At 36.4% G+C, this 19,977-nt stretch overlaps 3 protein-coding genes across 3 annotated transcripts; 2 read left to right on the top strand and 1 right to left on the bottom strand.

Annotated features, from left to right (window-relative positions):
* Positions 1-248: 248 nt before the first annotated feature.
* LOC112508146 (signal recognition particle 9 kDa protein-like) lies at positions 249-6,210 on the bottom strand. The gene is made up of 4 exons (XM_025112925.1): positions 5,921-6,210; positions 5,774-5,842; positions 2,778-2,871; positions 249-562 (listed from the first exon to the last, which is right to left on the bottom strand). Exons 1-4 carry the CDS (start codon positions 5,990-5,992, stop codon positions 486-488), a joined length of 312 nt encoding a protein of 103 aa, XP_024968693.1. The 5' UTR covers positions 5,993-6,210; the 3' UTR covers positions 249-485.
* A 6,914-nt stretch (positions 6,211-13,124) lies between these two features.
* On the top strand, positions 13,125-18,206 carry LOC112507786 (GABA transporter 1-like). The gene is made up of 7 exons (XM_025112498.1): positions 13,125-13,352; positions 13,467-13,589; positions 14,404-14,498; positions 14,916-15,102; positions 16,012-16,142; positions 16,365-16,580; positions 17,640-18,206. Exons 1-7 carry the CDS (start codon positions 13,139-13,141, stop codon positions 18,024-18,026), a joined length of 1,353 nt encoding a protein of 450 aa, XP_024968266.1. The 5' UTR covers positions 13,125-13,138; the 3' UTR covers positions 18,027-18,206.
* Positions 18,207-18,889: 683 nt separating this feature from the next.
* LOC112508147 (anther-specific protein LAT52-like) lies at positions 18,890-19,705 on the top strand. The gene has a single exon (XM_025112926.1). The coding sequence runs from the start codon at positions 18,890-18,892 to the stop codon at positions 19,703-19,705; it is 816 nt and encodes a 271-aa protein (XP_024968694.1).
* The last annotated feature ends 272 nt before the right edge of the window (positions 19,706-19,977 follow it).

Genomic DNA, 19,977 nt, shown 5'->3' with positions numbered 1-19,977 from the left:
CCAACCAAAAGACTTCAAAAATCCCACTCAAAATGATGCAGCTAAAAACAGATCGTATGACTTTGCGAGCCTTTGATCCACCTTAAAGGTGCACCCACTAAGCAAAAATCTCGAGTCTCCCTCTGACCTTCATGGAGGCAGGCTTTACCGGCAACCAATTCCGTTGGACCAATGACTCATTTGGTATTAAAGAGCAATCTTTTAGGGGAATAAAAGTCCCTTGGTTTGGAATAATTCACACACAAAAATGTCCAAAAATATGGCAACAAAATTCAGTCACTAGTCAGGCAGAAGAATAGGATTCTAAGGTTTTGTAACACAAAGGGAGAACATTATAAGCAGAAATGTGGGGTTGGGCAGAGTAGACGTTTACCCCAAAAGATGCACTATTCATACAACTCAGTACAAAACTTGTGTGCAACAAAATTCATCTTTGTAAATATTCAGAAAACCAACCATTCCGAAAAACGTCTGAAGAACTTAAGCTATTGCTTCCTTCCCCTTCCTTTTCGAGAAGGGTGTGTTTCGGTCTGTTCTTTCCCAGTGACCTCCGTTATATCAGCTGCAACAAAAGAAAGACATCATTCCTCGTTACTATAATTTTGACACAAATCCCGCTCTATTTTTAATTTGTTCAGTACATCCAAAGAAACAAGACTTGCTTTCACCTTTTCTGGTCATTTTTCCCGAAATAAGTGTCTACATTACTATTTTAGTTTGTCCCAAAAGGTTGGCTTCCGGGTGAGAATGACAGTAATGGTGAGAAGCGTGAGAAGGATGGATCAATCCTAATAGAAGAGATCCACTAGATCAATATTGATGAGATACACTAGATCAATTTCCCTTGAAAGCACAATTCATGTGTTGTTTTGGGATTAAAAGTGATCAAGGGTCCAAATTCCTTACACTTCTCATCTTTAACTCCTATTCTCACACGATCTTGTGTCATGTCCCCAAAATAAGTGTCCACTTTCAAAAGCAAATGTATATTTTCCCATTCTACCCTTAGTTATGTGATGGGGAAAATCTCTCTTACAATAATTAAGGGTAAAACTGTCATTTTGTTGATTAAAAAGTGTAATATTTACACATTCCTAAAACTATGTGCCTTTTTTCATTGTGGACATTTATTTTGGGACAGAGGGAGTAATATTCTGGATCAATAATTCCCACGATATATGAATTGATGGTACAGATCAAAGTAAAAAGAGCTCAATCTGATCGGTATTCGATAAATGTCGCTCTTATATTTTTATTCTACTCTTTTAAATCAGAAAGGTGTCCTGGTAATTTATGTCAATCGACCTCTTTCTTCTATATTTGATTCTCAGTTAGAAATGTGTCCAGTAATTAATATCAATCAACCATATAGAGACAAGTGAATAACTGAACCTAAGACCTCATACCATTTTTTAGGTAACCATGGGTGTCCGAGCCAGCTTGCGTGGACCTCGACTAATCCCATGGGGACCTGAAGATAACAATGAGGAAAATCCCCAGCGACCCTAAGGAGACTCAAACCGGCTACCCATGGGGAGGAGCCCCAAAGCCTAGCCTTTATTTGTCAGTTGAGCTGGCCCTCAAGGTTAAGACCTTACACTTGGGGGCCGTTTACAAAACGCTTACCCGTAAGTGCTTACCGGGTCATTTTATCTTATCGGATGAACATGACAAACATGACAATAATTAATAATCTTACCCGGTAAGAGCGATAACAAGGACCAAGAGCCTTACCCGGTAAGTGAGAGTAACGACTCTTACCCGGTAAATGCTTACTAGATAAATTGTTGCATACGATTCTGTTTAATGGACTAAATATCTTACCTGGTAAGTTAAGTTAAAGTGTTGACTTTTACAGATAAGCGCTTACCGGGTAAGCCTTGGGTAAACGGCCCCGTATTGACAATTAGCTACCTTTGAGGTTAAAATTGGATCTCTCTCTTTCTCACTCTCAAGGAACGGGGTATTATTTTTAGGACAACAAAATCTGCCAGTAATGTCGAGGTGAGATCTAAAGATACCCCATCAAAAACATATATTCTTACAGGGGGTCACACACACTTTAAGCCAAAGTATAAGCTTTTCAAGTAGTAAAGATAACAACATTTTATTTCACATGCATGATGACTTTTGTAAAAGCAATGAGGTAATGATGAAGGTATGTGAAAGTAAAAGCAATAAGATAGATACACAGAACACAGAGATGTATTTAAGAAAAGCAAGATGCATATATCAGAATCGGTCACACTGTTTTGCTGCTGACCGCTAGATGAATAACAGTTAAAAAAGTATCTTTATTGGCTTTATTTATAGGTCAGCATCAATATCAAATTATGTTCTGTACTCTGACTTTCTATGTGATCTGAATGTGGGAAGAGTGTCGAAGATCAGGTTGCTGTTTTGTAGATTGGATTTCTGTTTTGCTTGTCAAGTTGGCATAACTAATATCCATGCTCCAACTCGAGGAATTTTAGAATAAGAACTATATCAGGCTTATTAGTATAAGCTTTAATGTAAAAAAAGAAAAAGTAAACATCCCCTTAGTGTTAAATTAGTTCAGTGTTTTAGTCTAAGTCCAGCAGGCCTATGTTCATATCATCCTCAGAATACATTAAACAAGGGAAACCTATACTAAATCATGCAATCATGTTCATTTTGTTTGTGTATTGTCATGTGGTTTTGCCATACCCAATAGAGAGATCCGACCACCATCAAAACGAACAGCATAATAAAGAATGCAACAGAGAAAAAACAATAAAAGAAGAGAGGAATAGTACTTTCAGGACCCCGGGCCATCAAAGTAAAGAATATGTTGTTAAGCTTCTCCATCTTCTTAGCATCTTGTGCTTGATCCGTCTTGAACTTGAGACACTACAACAAACCCATCCAAAAAGAAACTGAGTCGCATACAGGCAAATACACACAACCAACACAACTTGAAATCACATGAAAGTCGAACAAACTGTGATGGAAAAGTGATATATTGAAGTAGAGTTGTTAAGTTTATTTGTCCTACGCGGCTACGCCTTCATTGAATAGTAACATGCTGATTTGGCATGGATGGAGGTAGATACAGTTTGGCTTGTTTTACTAAACAGTTGACTCATTTTCAACCATTTCAGATTGTGTCCAATAAAAGAAGCATAATGTCAACTCATGTATGTATATGATTATATATGTATACAAAACCAAACCACACCAAACGAACCCAATATGTCCCACCCAAAGATGGGGTCTGGTATATACGTATTTAGTTAAAGGCAATATATCCACACTCCAACTATTGAAGGGTTTTGATGTTCTATTCTCTGCATCTGTCCTCTCCTCTCTATTTTCTTCTTCATGTACTCATCTCCATTGCTTATTTATGTTGTACGTCTCTTCTACTGTTTCTGCAGCTCTTGCTATATGTCTCCTTCCTTCTGTATTTTCTTTTTGCTTATTGTTCAATTTCTATCAATCTTTATGGGACTTTTGTTTTGTGTTTGTAGGATAATGCACTACGATGGAGTATGATTAACAATCACTTTGATGAGTTATGTTGGCATCAACGTTACTTTGGCCATTTTATTTCTTAGACCAGCAAAAGTATAAAGGAAATCTAACTGGGTACTGGAAATAAGAAGATGATTTTTCACTTCGATCACACCCCTTATAAGGTTCATCCATAACAAAAAAAAGGCCCATTTGCTGAGGTTGAATGAAAGGTATTCATCTGTAAAAAAAAGGCTCATTTGCTGAGGTTGAATGAAAGGTAAAGTTTCCATTGAAGTAGTTAACGGTGAGAGGACAACTTTATCAAACACCCAAAAGTAGATAATCTGTAACTGTAAAACAAACGGAGTAAATTAATTTTGCCTGTGAATATAATCAACCAGATCTAACATATGCGATCCTTTTCATGTATAATATCATGCAGGTCAAATTGCATGAAAAAGTAACATACTTTAACTTGATTCCTATTTTGGGTAACGTACTTTCAAAACTTCCATTTGGTACCTAAGATGTAAAGTTTTAAACATTTAAGTACCCGGGTAACCTGGTGAAGACTAACTTTAGACTAAAAAAAGACTAATTTTAGATTTAAAAATATCCACATCAGCAAATAGTACCGAGTTGGATACCACATCACTCGCCACATCAGCATGATAATCGGTTAATACTTCAACTAGTTACCCGGGTACTTAAATGTTTAAAACTTTACATCTTAGGTACCAAAATGGAAGTTTTGAAAGTACGTAACCCAAAATAGGAATCAGGTTAAAGTACGTTATTTTTTCATGCAATTTGCCCTATCATGCATTACTAGGAAGTAGGAGCGCAGTCTTTCAACTGAACTTATATTAAAACTTGTGAGAAAAATAAAATCACACTATCTAAATTGGGCAAGTCAATTTAGGAGTGAAACATGTACTGTAAGTCTGAATTGAACTCTTTCAGTTGAATTTCAAAGTTTAGCTGTTTATACAACCATCTCATTGGTACCAAATAAATTATGTGTCTCCTAAAAGCATTAATACAATATTATACATGAGATTTAAAATAGCAGACTGTAAGGTACATGAGTGCTCCGAAACAGATTATTTATAGCTTTTGTTGGACCAATCAACTTAAGAGAATTTTCTGGCAGGAGAATTGAACCAAATGATTTGGGCTTTCCATGCTAAAGCTAGGGACATGAAACAACCAAGGTAGGAATGATATGTCAGTCTTACCATCTCGCAGTTAGGCAGAATCTTAACTAAATGTCATACCCATGATTCATGTTTCAGAAAGAGCTCAACCAAGTTGAACAAGTTTAGATTATGTCAGGTTTCAACCATGAGAAAAAAGACCAATAGACGAAACGAAGTTTCAATGAAGTGGATAAACTGACAATTAACATAATAACTATTTGTGGCAGCATTTATGATCCTCGGTTCTTTACCACAGGTTCTCAGATCCTCACAGTTCCAGAATTCCAACAATATGATCCCTTGCTATGCATGTTAACCCAGGTGATCTTAGATGTCCGTGGATCATGATATACCCATTCCCAGAAAATCGATTGGCAGGTACAATAAGTAGTCCTTCAACCATAACAAAACATTATGGAGCAGAAGGGTAGTAACTGCAAATGTCAACTCTAGGATATAAAAAACCTCTACATGAGCAATTTGCATCAAATGGGTAGATTTTAAAGACAGGAATCTGTAGTGCATATGTGATTATTTAACATGGGAAAATTCAAGGTTTACTGACACCCCCCTCTTTTGATCACAAACCAACTTAACAGTTGCCAACACCTACTTCCAGGGGATGAACTATGAGCATTTCGCATTGTGGTTATGCTATAACTGAGGAGTATGAATATGATTAAGCAACTGCTCACTGCAAACGACATCAATAGTATTAGAACCAGATATGTGCTGCTGCATTAACACTGTCAGCCAATCAAACCCTAAGAACGCCTTTGCAGTAGCTTCCGACAGGGATCTATTGGGTGTTCTAAATCGAAAGCTCAACTCATTCCATCTACTTAAATAAACGGAGTGCCTAATACAAGTTCTTACTTCTTAGGAAAATTATGGGGATCGACACTCATAATTTTCACCAAGACCTTGTTAACAACTACGAGCATAGACGCCTAGGGTTTTTTTTAATCTAAAGCTCCTTCCCTTTCCTTGGATCCTAACAAATTTCCAACAAGCATAAGCAGCAGAATTACAGTACGTCAACTACAACCAATCCTCACATAACGAATTCTAAGTGAATCAAAAAACAATAAGTATACCTCCTTATCATCAGTGACCTTGAGAATCAATTTACCTTCAGAATGTCTGTATTTCATCGCATAACGAGTCTGTCCTCCAAAAAATATGAAGAATCATCATGATTGTTACACAAATGAAACCAAATACATTAAAGTAGGTAACCATACTTTCTCGGGACTAGCACGGAATAACTGAACTGATCTTTCGACAAAATCGTCCCACGATGTTAAGTAAACCATCGTCTCCAATTACACGTGTAGAAGTCGTAGATCGGAAACCTAGTGATCGCCGTCGTGGATATCGTTATCGCCGATCTCCGATGCGGTGAGGGTTCTCTTCAACACTCCTTTGAGGTTTTACGATTAGGGGTTTGATTTCCGTGTGGATTTGTCGGTCCGTAGAAAAACATTATCACTGTGGTCCCTCTGTAAGAAATATAATTAGTGATTTAAATTGCAATCAATTTCCATAAATTTCTTTATTATAATATTAAATATTTGATTTTTATTAAATAATATATATATATATATATTTTAAATACTGATAAAAATAATTTAAAAGAATATTATTATAATAAATATATCTATATCTATATATATATATGGGGTTTTCTAACCCCAACCCCCTGCTACCAACTAAATCTCACCCCCTCTTACACTAACAGACAAAAAACAGCTAAAGACAAAACTTAAATATTTTCATTTTTAACTTTTTAATTTTTTAACTTTTAACCCTAACCTTTTTATATTCTAACTTTTAACCTTTTACTTTTTTAACATGTTTTGTATTATTATTAATTAATAAAATATTAATAATACATATTAATAAAATATTAATAATACATATTTCAAATATAAATTAAATTTATTAATTAAAACTTTGATTTTTCATGTTAAATCAACATATTCACGAGTAAGAGTACGCTCTATATATTCTTCATATGCATTGAATCTATGTTGATACGGGACAATCCATGTACTTGCATCTTCAAAACGATAACGAGTCCAATGGTGCGTAAGTGTGGACATTGGATATTCTCCATTTAATACCACCTTTATGTAATGGTTACCATCAACATGCACTATTGCAATTGCCACGTGTTGAGATGACGACGGAGGTTGTGTCCTAAACGGTAAGTATGCCACATTGAACCTTGAAGCCGTTAGAATGCCGTTAAACATTTTGTCTTTATGAAAAAAATTCACATATGATAATTAAAATTGTTGAATTAGAATTAAAAAATACTGATATTTTACGATTATTATCAAATGACCAGTATTTAATTTGATATAAATGTTTATAATTTTTATTTAATTTAATTATTTAATCATCAGTATTTTTTTTATTTTTGTTTTTAACAAATATTTTGATATTTATCTTTTGTATTCACTGGAGTTGTTCATGGGTGGGACGACCCGTTAGACTCGGCTCATCCGGTCCACTAGAAATACAGGCGTGGACAACCATTATTAAGAAAATGGACGGGTCCGGATTTGTTCGGTAAAATTAATGGACGGACGTGGACAATATAAAAATAGATATGGACAGGCTCGTCCAGCCTGTTTATGTTTTATAATTAATATTTTTTTATCGTTAATTAAAATTATAGTAGTATATTTTAAAATTAAATTATTTAAGTTAAAGAATGAGAGTTGAGACTCTTTGGTTTTACTTGAGAACCCAAAAGGCTCTACGTTATATTTGTTAACATCCTTATGTCAAAAGTCTTAATCGATCAACAATTGATAAAGTCAGTCGTTGCTTAAAGTTTTAATTGTAATGGGTTTTCTAATTTACTTTTTGGTTCCACGTTTGTTAATTAATAAGAGTTACACTTTTTAGGTATGTTAACCTGTAGGCAAGCCCGTCCCGTTTATAGAGCCGGCAATGACAAGTTATCACGCCCGAAAAAAAGGGTTGAAGTTTACAATATTAGGCTCGTTGGACAAAAAAATAAGTTAGCTCAGTCTCAGGCCTGCAAATGCTCACCTATAGTATTCACAATAAATTTTTTATATTATATTTTATTCCCAAACATTTTATAGATGATGTTTTTATATCAAAATATCGTTGTATAAAATCCAAATTATATAAATCAACATTTTTATGATCCAATTTTTAGATCATAAATCTTCATAGTGAAAGCTTTCATCTCCCAGATAATGAAAGGCGGATTTTTTCACCGATGATGATAAATCCATAGGTAATCATGAACATCGACCACAATTTCTCTGACTGTAAGATCCGCTGGTGATGGATCTTTTTGACGGATTACCAACGAATTTTTCCTTTGATGAAACTTCTGTGTTTTGCAGTGTAAGTTCATTTAGTTATACATCGTTTAGCCACCTCTACAATAAAATTATGGCTCTGCCATTGATTGTATTTATATCACAATGAAAAAAAGTTTGACCGGTTCTTCTACAAAACTATCTGATTTGTCATGATCAGTTGGTTCCAAATCATTTTGATCTTGATTGTCTTGGATCGGGCCAGAACCCATTAACCGATCTTAAATGTCAATCTCTAATTGGGGGTAATAATATATGAAGAATGAAAATTATTTATAACGGGTTTTAATAATTTTTATAAAGGGTTTTAATTTCTTTCATTTTCTCCCACATTTGGGAGGAAAATTTTGGAAGGAAACTTATCATTATTTTCCTTCCATTTCCTTTCCTTTATCTCCTAAAATAGTTTCAAGAACATGAGTTTTGTTATTACTTTCCTCACTTTTCTTTCCTTTCCTTCGGAAAAAAGGTTTCGAGAATGCAACATTAGATAATGGTAAAACAGTCCCTGTATTAAATGCTAGAAAAATTTCCCAGGTAAAAGAAAATGATTGCTGGAGTAATTAACGTATAGTTAACTACACAACAATTACAAACTGCTTGCACAATATAATATCCGTGTTTCGTTAACTCGTACAAATTGAGTTAAGTGAATTTTTGGTAGAATTGTGCATAACATATTTGTACCTTATGTTTAACCAACTTGTACCTCATATGAGTTTTACGTCAAAAATTGAGTTTATACCTATATTGACACAAAGTAGAGAATATAGACTTGAAGTGTAAAAATCATCAAATAGTTAAACTCTATATATATATATATATATATATATATATATTCTTTTTTCTTTCTTTGATGGAAGGTAAGGGTCAACCGGAAGCGCCCCTTCTTTCAAAGAGAAACCGAACAAAAAACAGGGGGACTCAACCGTCTTCCGAAAAGAGATGCCATCTTTTATGCATTGCATACGGCATATTCGAAGAAATTCTGAAATTGACAAAGTAATATTTCCATTTATTCATCCATTTAGGATTAGGAATAGGCGTAATCGGATCCAAATACATGTCTTATTATTTTCAATAACCAGAATAAATAGAGTTTTCCGAAAAAACCTGAGACATCTCTATTTTTCCCCCCCGGGAATCTTTAGAGGAAGAGTTGAGTAAATAAAAAATCCAAAGGCATCTCGGAAATATTCCGCCATAGTTAGGGTTCTAAAAAGTCGAGGTATTTCGAATTGTTTGTTTTGGAAGAAGCTTGTCAAAAAAATTGATCTTATTGAGAAATCGATGTCTGGGGAAAGCTTGAACCCAATTCCTACAGTCTCTTATTTAACATAAAGTTCGCCTCCCAACGCCTAATTGATTTTAGACGATGGAAAATATCATTTACAAGAAAGAATTACTTCTACCAAAGAAGGGTGACTATATTTGATTATCATAAGAAAGATTTCTTATGATAATCAAATATAAATTTCTAATAGTATTCAAGATTCTCTGTTAACCAAGATTTTACCATGACTGCAATTTTAGAGAGAAATTGGATGCAGTTACTAATTCATGATCTCATTTAAGTTGGGCCAGCCTCTTTTTGGAACTTTCCATATATAGAAAAGAAAAAGGGATTGATCAAATTTTATTGAGGAATTTGTCCATTTTTCGGGGTCTCAAGTATATATATATATATGCACATGTATGCATGGAAAGACGGTTTCATCACCCTCTCCATCCTCAGTTTCTCTCTTTTTAAAACTCTCGTCTTTTCTCTAAATTTTACGTCAAATTAGTAAGGAAATCGAAGTAACAATTATATATTCAGAATCTACTCTCCGAACTCTTCTTAAAGATATAAATTTCATTCAGTTTTATTACGGTGTTTATATTAGGGTTATTTAGACCGGTTTATAAAGTGTGTTTATGTTTAAGTTTACGGTTTGATGTTGTCAAATTATGATTTTATTTGATGCTTAGAATGCTAGGACTGGTTAAATTGATGTAGAAATGAAAAGAGTATATTATAATTTCAATATGGTTAGATTGTGGATATATGTTTAACCGTACACCAATTGTTCGGTTAAATGTTGAAAAGAAAAAAAATGCATGATTAAGCTTAGATTAGCAACCATTGGACTTGTTTTACTGTTTAGTATGTTGAAGTATGTTTATAGCATGTAAATGTAGCGAATCATGAAAGTTGGATCATAAAAGTTAGTCGGGAATTACAGAATCGAATTTTACCGACAATGTAACTCCCGTACTTTGACAGTGTATAACTCACAAACTGTAAGTCGGATTAAGCTCGTATTTTGCATTCAGAAAGATCATACTTCATACTACAACTTTTATGAAGAGTCGAAAATCGAGTTATGACTCTAGGTGGCTCGAAACAGTGTGTTTTTGGGGCTGTTTACACTGTATTCGGGATTAATTTACAGTTTTGTAAAATTCATATAAAATAGATGGATGATTCAAATGAGATGATTTCAAAAGCAATAGACTCGTATGATACCAATATACAACTTTCATTTAAACAATATAATCTAGATTGGTCTCTAGGTAAGGTAAAAATGCTTATAAATAAGAGGGACATAAGCGGTTAGATCGAAAGAGAATAAGACTAAGGTTTACGTTTGAGTTTCAATTCGTATCCGGCTGTCTTTCTTGAAGTCTACGTTGTTTAAGTACATTAAGACCTAAGTAATTTTATTAGAATAATTATGTTATGGTTTTTTATGCTTTGTAAATAGTAACCGGTTATGCATTCGTTAGGCATGCGAGCAAATCAAACTTGATCGTGAATTTCCGTTTGATCGTGCGTTAATTGTCAAATTCGGTTAAGGTACGGATTTCATATCTCACTTGACATGGGGATAGCCCTTTGCGTAAGGCTTCCTAATCCAGATAATCTGTGATAAATTTCGAATACTTTGTTTTGAATTCCCTTTATGCTTATCATATGTTATTGAACTTTGTTTCCTTTTGAACTACGACTTATATTCTTATTCGGAATATGGATAATTTTAATCACTTGACTTGTTTGATTGCTTCATTTGTGAAACATTTTACTATAGACTCAATAACTGGAGCACCGGTATTGAGATGTTTCCATGGTGACTAAAACGATCATGACGTCCTCATTTTTATAGTCCTTAAAAGTGGACTTGATTATGTACCGGTCGAATAGAGGGCGTATGGATCGATCCTAGGAACCGTTATCGGATAATGAATTGTGGTCGTGGTTAAATCCACGGAGAGGATTGCTGTGTTGTGCTCACACCCCTTTCCTCACTTGTGCCTGAATGGACTGATCATCCTTTGGGAACAATGCGTCATCGTGATGCGGTTTGGTCTTCGGACCCTTGATATGCTTTTGGGGCATTTTGACTTTCTTTTGAATTATCACTTAGCGTTATAAATTGTTTTTGAACTTGTTATCTCATATTCATTGTTTAGTTATATTATTATCCGTTCACTGAGCATTAAGCTCAACCGATATTTTCTTGTCCTCGGCAGGTACATGACTTAGCAGGGATTTTGGGACGAGAGCTACGGAGATGACAATATTGAAGATAACCCATTAAGTCATACTTTTGATGACTAATGTAGACATACTGGTATTTTGTGACCGTATTTTGAGACACGTTATCTCCGTCTGTGGTTATGTAATTATTTTTTGGTAAATTTTATTAGCTACTCTGTTTTATATAACGCATTATTTTTTTTAAAACCACTTGTGACATCTCCTGTCTTTGACCACACGGGACGGGGGTGTTACACACAACAAAGACCACTACTGGGTGTGTTGCCCCTAGGACCTGCAAGGGGGTGTGACCCCTTGAACCCCACCAGAAGGTGTCATTCAGTAATATCGAGTTCTAACTAGTTTGCACGAGTGTATACTTCACACCTCCTACTATGTGATATAGATTAACTATCATCCTCATAATCTATTGTGAGTTCCGTCACATAAAATAAACCGATGATTTAATCAGGAACCTTTTCAATTTGTTTTCTTTTTTGAATTAAAAAGTTTTAATTTTCATTATTAAGACAAAGCTATATTAAATCTGTTTTTCCTCAATTAAAACGAATTCAAATATATATTGAATTTATGGCATGATATGAGACCGAACAAGTTTTTAACCAAAATAAAACTAGTTCAAATCGATTGTCTTTTAATTTTTGGAGTAAATTATGCTTTTTGTTAAAAATCACGATTTGTGTTTCTGTAATTCCATAATTCAACAACAAAAGCACTTTTCACTATCTCATATATTAGGGGATTTCAATTGACCTAATTAGAAAACATCATGCTTAGAACACAAGAGTTACCAAGAGTCAAATTCGGTCCCCCTCAGACCGTCCAGATCCCACAAATGAATCGAAAGTTACGCCCTCACAAAGGCATTACTCTACCATTGAGTTAAAAGGGCTTGGTTGAGTGAATTAACAGGTAAAGCTTCGTTTTCTTTTGAAGTTGTCAGAATTTATTCGTAATAAGATATTGGCACCTGGGCACTAGGCCCAATGTGAGTCGGTAGCCATGCTTCATGTTCATGAAAATTCTTGCTCCCAACGAGCCATTTGTATCTATATGCATTAGGATCCCGATTCATGGATCTATCAGTTCGAGAGAAAAAAATAAAAGGATCGCCACAATTGCCCTACGAAAAAGAAGAATCCCAGAACAAAATGAGGTTGCAGTCCATCGTTATTTTTGTCGTTGACGCTAACTCTTACATTTAAGTATATGGACGAAAACACGAATGAATTTTAAACCACATGAATGAAAACATCGACAGGTTGTAAATTATAAAATCATAGGGATTAAAATCATAATTTAGAAAAATACAAGGTTGAAAATAACAACTTTCATCAAACTAGAAGGACTAAAAACGTAATTTACTCTAGTCATGGTTCCCACCAAGTTTGACAAATCTGTATTTTAGTTTTTGCTTGTAAAGGTTATGGTTGTCTTAAGTCAAAAGAGATCTCACTAAGTGTCAAAGCGATGGCGATCCATGGCGACTTTTGTTCCAATATCAGTGATATCTCGGTCTCCACTCACCAAACCCAACTCAAGAACGCCAAAAAATGGCCTCGACCCGCTTACCACCAATACCGGATAACTTCTCCGGCGACGGTGGTGACGACGGAAAGGAAGTTTCAGCCGTTACGGTAGACGACTCTTTTACCAGTACTAGAGGCTCATGGAAACACGCTGCGTTCCACGTCGCAACCACCATCGCTACTCCTGCCGCTTATGCTCCGCTCCCCTTCGCCGTCTCTTCTCTCGGATGGCCTCTAGGTATTATGCCGACTTCTGCTAATTGTTTTGAAATTGTTGGTGGTAGTTAAGTTGGATTTGATTTATACCCACAAGGTGTTTGTTGTTTTGTCTATGAATGATGAACCACAAAAGGAGTGCTAAGTTTGGTGGGTGCAACCTTAACTACATGGTACTCGAGTATTTTGATTGCTTCTCTATGGAAATGGGATGGGAAGAAGCACACCACTTATAGACATCTTGCTCGTAGCATTTATGGTTAGTTTTGTTCCCTTCTTCATTCATGAGTACTTCATCCATCTTCAAATTGTTTCCTGTTGGATGGCCTGTATAAATTGTTAAGGGTGCTCTTGGTACATAGTGAAGACAAAACAGGGATTATTGTTCCATGTTTGGCGGAACTTTTACTTGGCACATATGGACCAATATTTTACCAATGTAACCTCAAAATAAATTACATAAATTAATCAAAATATATAAAATATATAAACAAATCATCACGGCTAAATTGGTCATTTTATCTATTTTGTCTTGTCGAGTTCCATCTTACCAAAAGCTGGACAATTGTTCTGTTTGGATTACGAACGCATTCTAAGTGTTCTTAAGGGTGTTCGTGGTCTGGCGCTGGCCTGGGCTGTCTAACCCCTTTTCAACAAACTAGACGGCAAGTGACATTTCAAGATTTTCTCAAGCTGTGTGGTTTGGTATGAAAGTGACCAAGCCAGTCAAACCAGACAACAAAATACGGTTTAGTCTGAAGGTTTACATAGTTTGGGCTAGTTATGAGCTTTAAACTATATGTTAATAGAATTATTGAAATAAATCCGATTATATCTTAAAGATGCAAGTAAAAACACAACCACTTAACCATAGTCCATAACCCGTAGTTCATACATCATATATATATATACATAAAAAAAAATACCTTACTCGCAATAGTTTCATACACCATACATCATCAAAATAGTTCCATACTTGAATATATATATATATATATATATATGTATGTAACTAATAACGGATTTTAGTTCCTTTAATCCTCTTTTGACATTTATCATGTATGGTCTTCAAGGAAAATGGGGTTACTGGTCTATTGCATTTTTCCAGCAGGTGGCTTCTTTGGGCAACAATATCGCCATTCAAATTGCTGCTGGAAGTAGTCTTAAGGTCAGTAAATTCATCAATCTTTTAGTAGTGATACAAATATGAATCACCACTATCGTTTATTTATATTTACATTGTTGGAGTCCCATATCAGCTAGACTTGGACCATTTCTCCTCCATGTATGTTGGAACCTCCTTTCTCTCCTCAAGGGCTCTTTTGGAGAGTAATCTACCAGGGTTACACATATTCTCACACGGTATCAGAGTCAAAGTCTACCACTCTAGGCACTCAACGCTCCGGCAATTTGTGCTCGTTTAGCCCCTGTTGGAGGAGGTGTGTTGGAGTCCCACATGAGCTAGATTTGGACCATTTCTCCTCCATGTATGTTGGAACCTCTGTTCTCTACTCAAGAGCTCTTTTGGAGAGTAATCCGACAGGGTTCCACATGTTCTCACATATATACATATCATCATATGCAGGCAGTGTACAAATACTACCATGAAGAGGGTAGTTTAACACTTCAACATTTTGTTATCTTCTTTGGGATCTTTGAATTTGTTCTTTCTCAACTTCCAAACATTCATTCCTTAAGATGGTTGAATGCTGTTTGCACTTTTAGTACTATCGGGTTTGCTGGAACAACCATCGGTGTAACAATCTACAATGGTATGCATCAAAATCATTACTTTATTTGTCTTGGTTGCGTTAGTGTCAACAATAGATATGACTATATGATACACAACCAAGGAAGAGGCTCTTTTCCGATGCATAAATTTGAAGTATGCGCATCACAAGCGTAGTGTCCTTTAGCAACCATGAGGGTTACCGACGAGCAGCAAAAGTGGTTGCAAAATAGGAAAACATGCATTACAAACAGAATCAGTTTTATAGGACGCAAACATGTATAAACCAAACCAAGGGAACCCTCTATATCCCACCTGGAGGTGGGGCCAAGGTGGTAAGATGGACGTAAACCTGACCTCCACCTAGGGGTGTAAACAAGTCGAGCTTATACGAGTGACTCGAGCTCGAGCTTGAGTCGTACTCAAACACAAAATAGAACTCGTTTAACTTAACGAGTCAAGCTTCATAAAACCAATGTTCGACTCGGCTCGTTCGAAAGCTCTATTAAAATTTCGAGTCGAGCTGAGCCGAGCCATTCGAACATATGCTTTTTTGAGCCAAACATGCTTATATGTTAATAAATAATACATAAAAAATATAAACCTCGAGCCAGTAAACGAGTTAACCGATAATGAGTTCGAGCCTGTAAACAAGCATTGAGCTTGAGCCCTACATTGGAAAAGTTACTTGAGCTCAAGGTCAAGCCTGGTATAATTCTTTCGAGCCGAGCTCGAATAACCTATTACTCGACTCGTTTACACCCCTACGGCTCCACCTCAAAGACTAATAGGACGCATAATTGTTTGGTCCTATAAAGCAGTCTATTAGGACATTTAGACATATTTGACGTCCTATAGAAAATTGATAGAGGAACAAAAGTTTGGGTCTTTTCTCCTACAATCCGCACGGAAGGCAAGTTTTCCTCCTCTGATTTAACATCTGTCGTGACAGGGAAGAAGATTGATAGAAGAACCGTAAATTATAGTCTCCATGGAAGCTCTTCGGCAAAGGTGTTCAAAGCCTTCAACGGTCTCGGGATTATTGCATTTTCGTTCGGCAATGCCATGCTTCCAGAAATACAGGTAAATGACCTTATAACCCTTTAAGAAAAAGTGCATATTATCTTGTAAAGTTTTGTAAAACCTCTACCCTTGAGGCATGGAGGTCAGGTTTGCCTACATCTTACCCGTCCCTGACCCCACCTGTAGGTGGGATAGGTGTATTGGGCTCATTTGGTTTGGTTTGATATAGTTAACAGTCAAATCTTGCTTCACAACTTAAACCAGCAAAACCGTAATTTGCAGAGTACGGTCCGAGAACCCGTGAAGAAAACTATGTATAAAGGCATAGCAGCTGCATACAGCATCATTCTATTGAGTTACTGGCAGTTGGCCTTTCTTGGCTACTGGGCATTCGGTTCGGGAGTCCATCCATTTATCGTTGCTTCTCTTGAAACCCCAGAATGGACAATCGTTATGGCAAATCTTTTTGCTGTCATCCAAATATCTGGTTGTTTTCAGGTATTTTGCTTGATTTTGCTTGTGTACAAGGTTATTGAAGTAGCGTTTCGATAAGTTCTAGAGGTTTTTCCATTTTTTTCCGGTTCGACCCCTATATTTTTCCCATTTAATTTGTTAACATGTCTTTTTAGGTCATTTTACATTGTCATCTAGTGTATTAGTTAGTTTTTATCAAACATGACTAGTTTTTCAGCTAAAAGTTAGGGGCCGTTTACCAAACACTTACCCGGTAAGTGCTTACCGGTAAATTTAACCCTATTATTTACTTACCGGGTATAATTTTAGTCCACCAAAACAACATCATATGCAACAATTTACTTGGTAAGCGCTTACAGTGGTAAGAGTCGTCGCCCTCACTTTACCGGGTAAGACTCTTGGTCCTTGTCTCATTCTTACCAGGTAAGATTCTTGGTCCTTACCATATTCATCCGGTGAGGTAACGTGACTTGGTAAACACATACCCAGATAAGAGTTTGGTAAACGGCCCCTTAATTTGCCTGTATTTGGCTTTTCGTTGAGAACAAGTAATCATTCTTACAAAATTGCAAAAAGAAAAGCATTGTACTATGAAGAAACGAACCATTCTAGATCCCAATTACAATAGTTCTTTTTGCATTATTTGGGAAATTGACCAAAATAGCCGATCTTTTCAACCAAATTCACCTTTCAGTCATTTTTGGCATCGAATTCCCATTATAACCAAAGTTTATGTAAATGCTTTGCGCATTTGAGTAAAGTCTATTTTCAGAATAAGAAAAACAAGAAAAGAAATCTTGGGAATCTTTATGCAAATTTGCATAAAGATCTTTTTTTTTCTTTTTTCAATCTAGAGACAGGTTTTACGTAAATCTTGCATAAACTTCGGCCAAAATGAGAATTTGATTGAAAAACTGGCTAAAGTGAATTTTGTTGGGGAGATAGACTATTTTGGTCAATTTTTCTTTCTTTTTGACTTTTTTGCAGAAAAAAATGATGATTTGCGACGAAAAGTCAACTAGAATGGTTCGAAAATTTGGTCACTCGTTTCTTAACCTTGTGATTTTTGTTGGTGTTGGGAAGATTTATTGCAGGCCGACATACGCCTACTTTGAGGAAAAAATGGAATCGAACGAACCAACCCATCGATCCCCTCTCCGAAACCATCTTCTACGCCTTGTATTCACCTCACTTTACATGGGTCTGATAACCCTCGTGGCTGCAGCCATGCCATTTTTTGGCGATTTCGTGTCGATATGTGGAGCCATCGGGTTCACCCCACTTGACTTCGTGTTTCCCGTATTAGCACATCTGAAAGCGGGAAGAATGCCAAAGCATTCGAGCCCGAAAGTGATTCTGAACGTTGTTATTGCCACTTGGTTCTCAGCCGTTGCGGTTATGGGTTGCATTGGTGCCGTTAAGTTCATTATTGAGGACGTCAAGACTTACAAGTTCTTCTATGACATGTAAGCATATGCATAAATATTCATGATATTAGTTACCAAAAGAGTCGTTGGTCCAACAATATCTGAGTTACAGGTAGAGTTCAACCTCTCAGGAGTTACTAGTGCATCAATATTTGTCGTATATAAATGTTATATACTTTAAAAAACAATCATGATATTAATGACAAAGTGTCATTGACCAGCAGTATCCGAGTTACTAATAGAGTCTAGATTGGAGTTATTGGTGTATCAGTATTTGTCGTATATAAATATTATATACATTAAAAAACATTCATGATAACCACAAGGGTGGTGTTTGATTGGTTTGAACTTGACTCCAAATGTCAAAAGTGCCTGGAGGTCTCAGGTTCAAATCCAAAGAGGAATAAAAATTCTCTTGTGGCCACAGAGATTCAAATGCTGTGACTCTGGACTATCTGCAAAGGAGGTGGTCGACTCGGGATAAAATTCTTCCAAACAAAAACCTTTACAGTTCATATAGACAGATTAATCTATAAAGACAACGTTACCGATACAGTAACGAGTTAATTTAAATCGTTATCATCTTTTCCCAATCAGATTCTAACGTTGAATGGAATATGTCTTATATTAAAAAGGGTAATCAACTTAATTTCTAAAAATAGAAATTAAAATATTTAGTGTTTGAAATAATCTATATAAATAGAAATCTAACCGTTTTCTCTCCTTTTTCTCCCAACCTCACCCTTTCAAAATAAAACCCCCTCCACTTCCCCTTTGAACTCATCAATCTCAGCCACCACCACCCACCACCACCTCTCCGCCACCGCCACCGCACCACACAAAATAGAAACCCCATATCTCATAATATATATCTAAACATTTATAAAAAAAGAAAAAGAAGAAAAGATGGCAGATTATGCCACCCTTTTAGTCCTCTTGTCCATGGTGGCAACCGCCCGTTGCAGCTGGATCAGCGGTGGTGCCCCGCCCCCGGCCAGTATAGGAGACTACGATACCCTAGGAGATGAATTACTAGATCCCCTCGCCCCGGCCAGCAAGCTCATGGCCCAGGAGAAAGATGAAGTCGCCCCTGGACCTGAGGGCAACTTTATGATCGAGGGAAAAGATGAAGAAGATGAAGACGCACCTGGGCCTAGTAGTGACTTCATGGTCGAGGTGAAAGATGAAGCCGTCCCTGGACCCAGTGACGACACAACGGATGAGGAAAAAGGTTCAATCGCTGAAGGTCCTGCCGCCGCCGACAAAGAACGCGTTATGCGTCTCCAGCTAAAAGAATCTGCGCCCGCCGATGGCCAGGGGTTTATTGTTCAGGGTAAAGTTTATTGTGATCCATGTCGAATCCAATTTCCGACCAAGATTAGCTACCCGTTGCCGAACACCAAGGTCAGCCTTCTGTGCCACAAAGAGGAGACGGATGAGGAAACCTATAGGCTCGAGGGAACAAGCGATGACAAAGGGAAGTATACGCTTAAAGCAGTTGGTGACCATGCAGACGAGGTTTGTGAAATCAGCGTCTCAGAAAGCCCGGATCCTAAATGTCCCGAACTCATGGATGACGAGAACCACGTTAGGGTTTCTCTGACCAACAAGCAGGGTGCGAAAGGTAACGCACGTCTTGCTAACCCTCTCGGGTTCATGGTCACCGATGCCGATCCTCGTTGCAAGGAGGTTCTTGATGAGCTCGGTTTCACCGGAATTTAAGTATTTTGTTCGTTATTGTTGTTATTGTTGTTGTTGTTGTTATTGTTTAAATGAGGAAATCAGAGAGCATGCATGCAAAAGAACTTATCTTTTTTTTTCCCTTTCTTATTTCTATTTTTAGAAATATGTGTTAATTAGTTGTAAACATTGTAATTTAAGGACAAATTAGTGGTAGTAAAGTCAATGTAAATATATGTTGTTTTGGATCATTAATTTCATTTTGCCCCCCCAATCTATCAATTTTTCTCAATTTAACTCCCTCTTTTATATGT

This window comes from Cynara cardunculus (genome assembly GCF_001531365.2).
Source record: "Cynara cardunculus var. scolymus isolate 2C chromosome LG 2, CcrdV1, whole genome shotgun sequence".
NCBI lineage: Eukaryota > Viridiplantae > Streptophyta > Magnoliopsida > Asterales > Asteraceae > Cynara > Cynara cardunculus.
The sequence above is the reverse complement of the archived record's forward strand: the minus strand, read 5'-3'. Positions and strand labels throughout refer to the sequence as shown.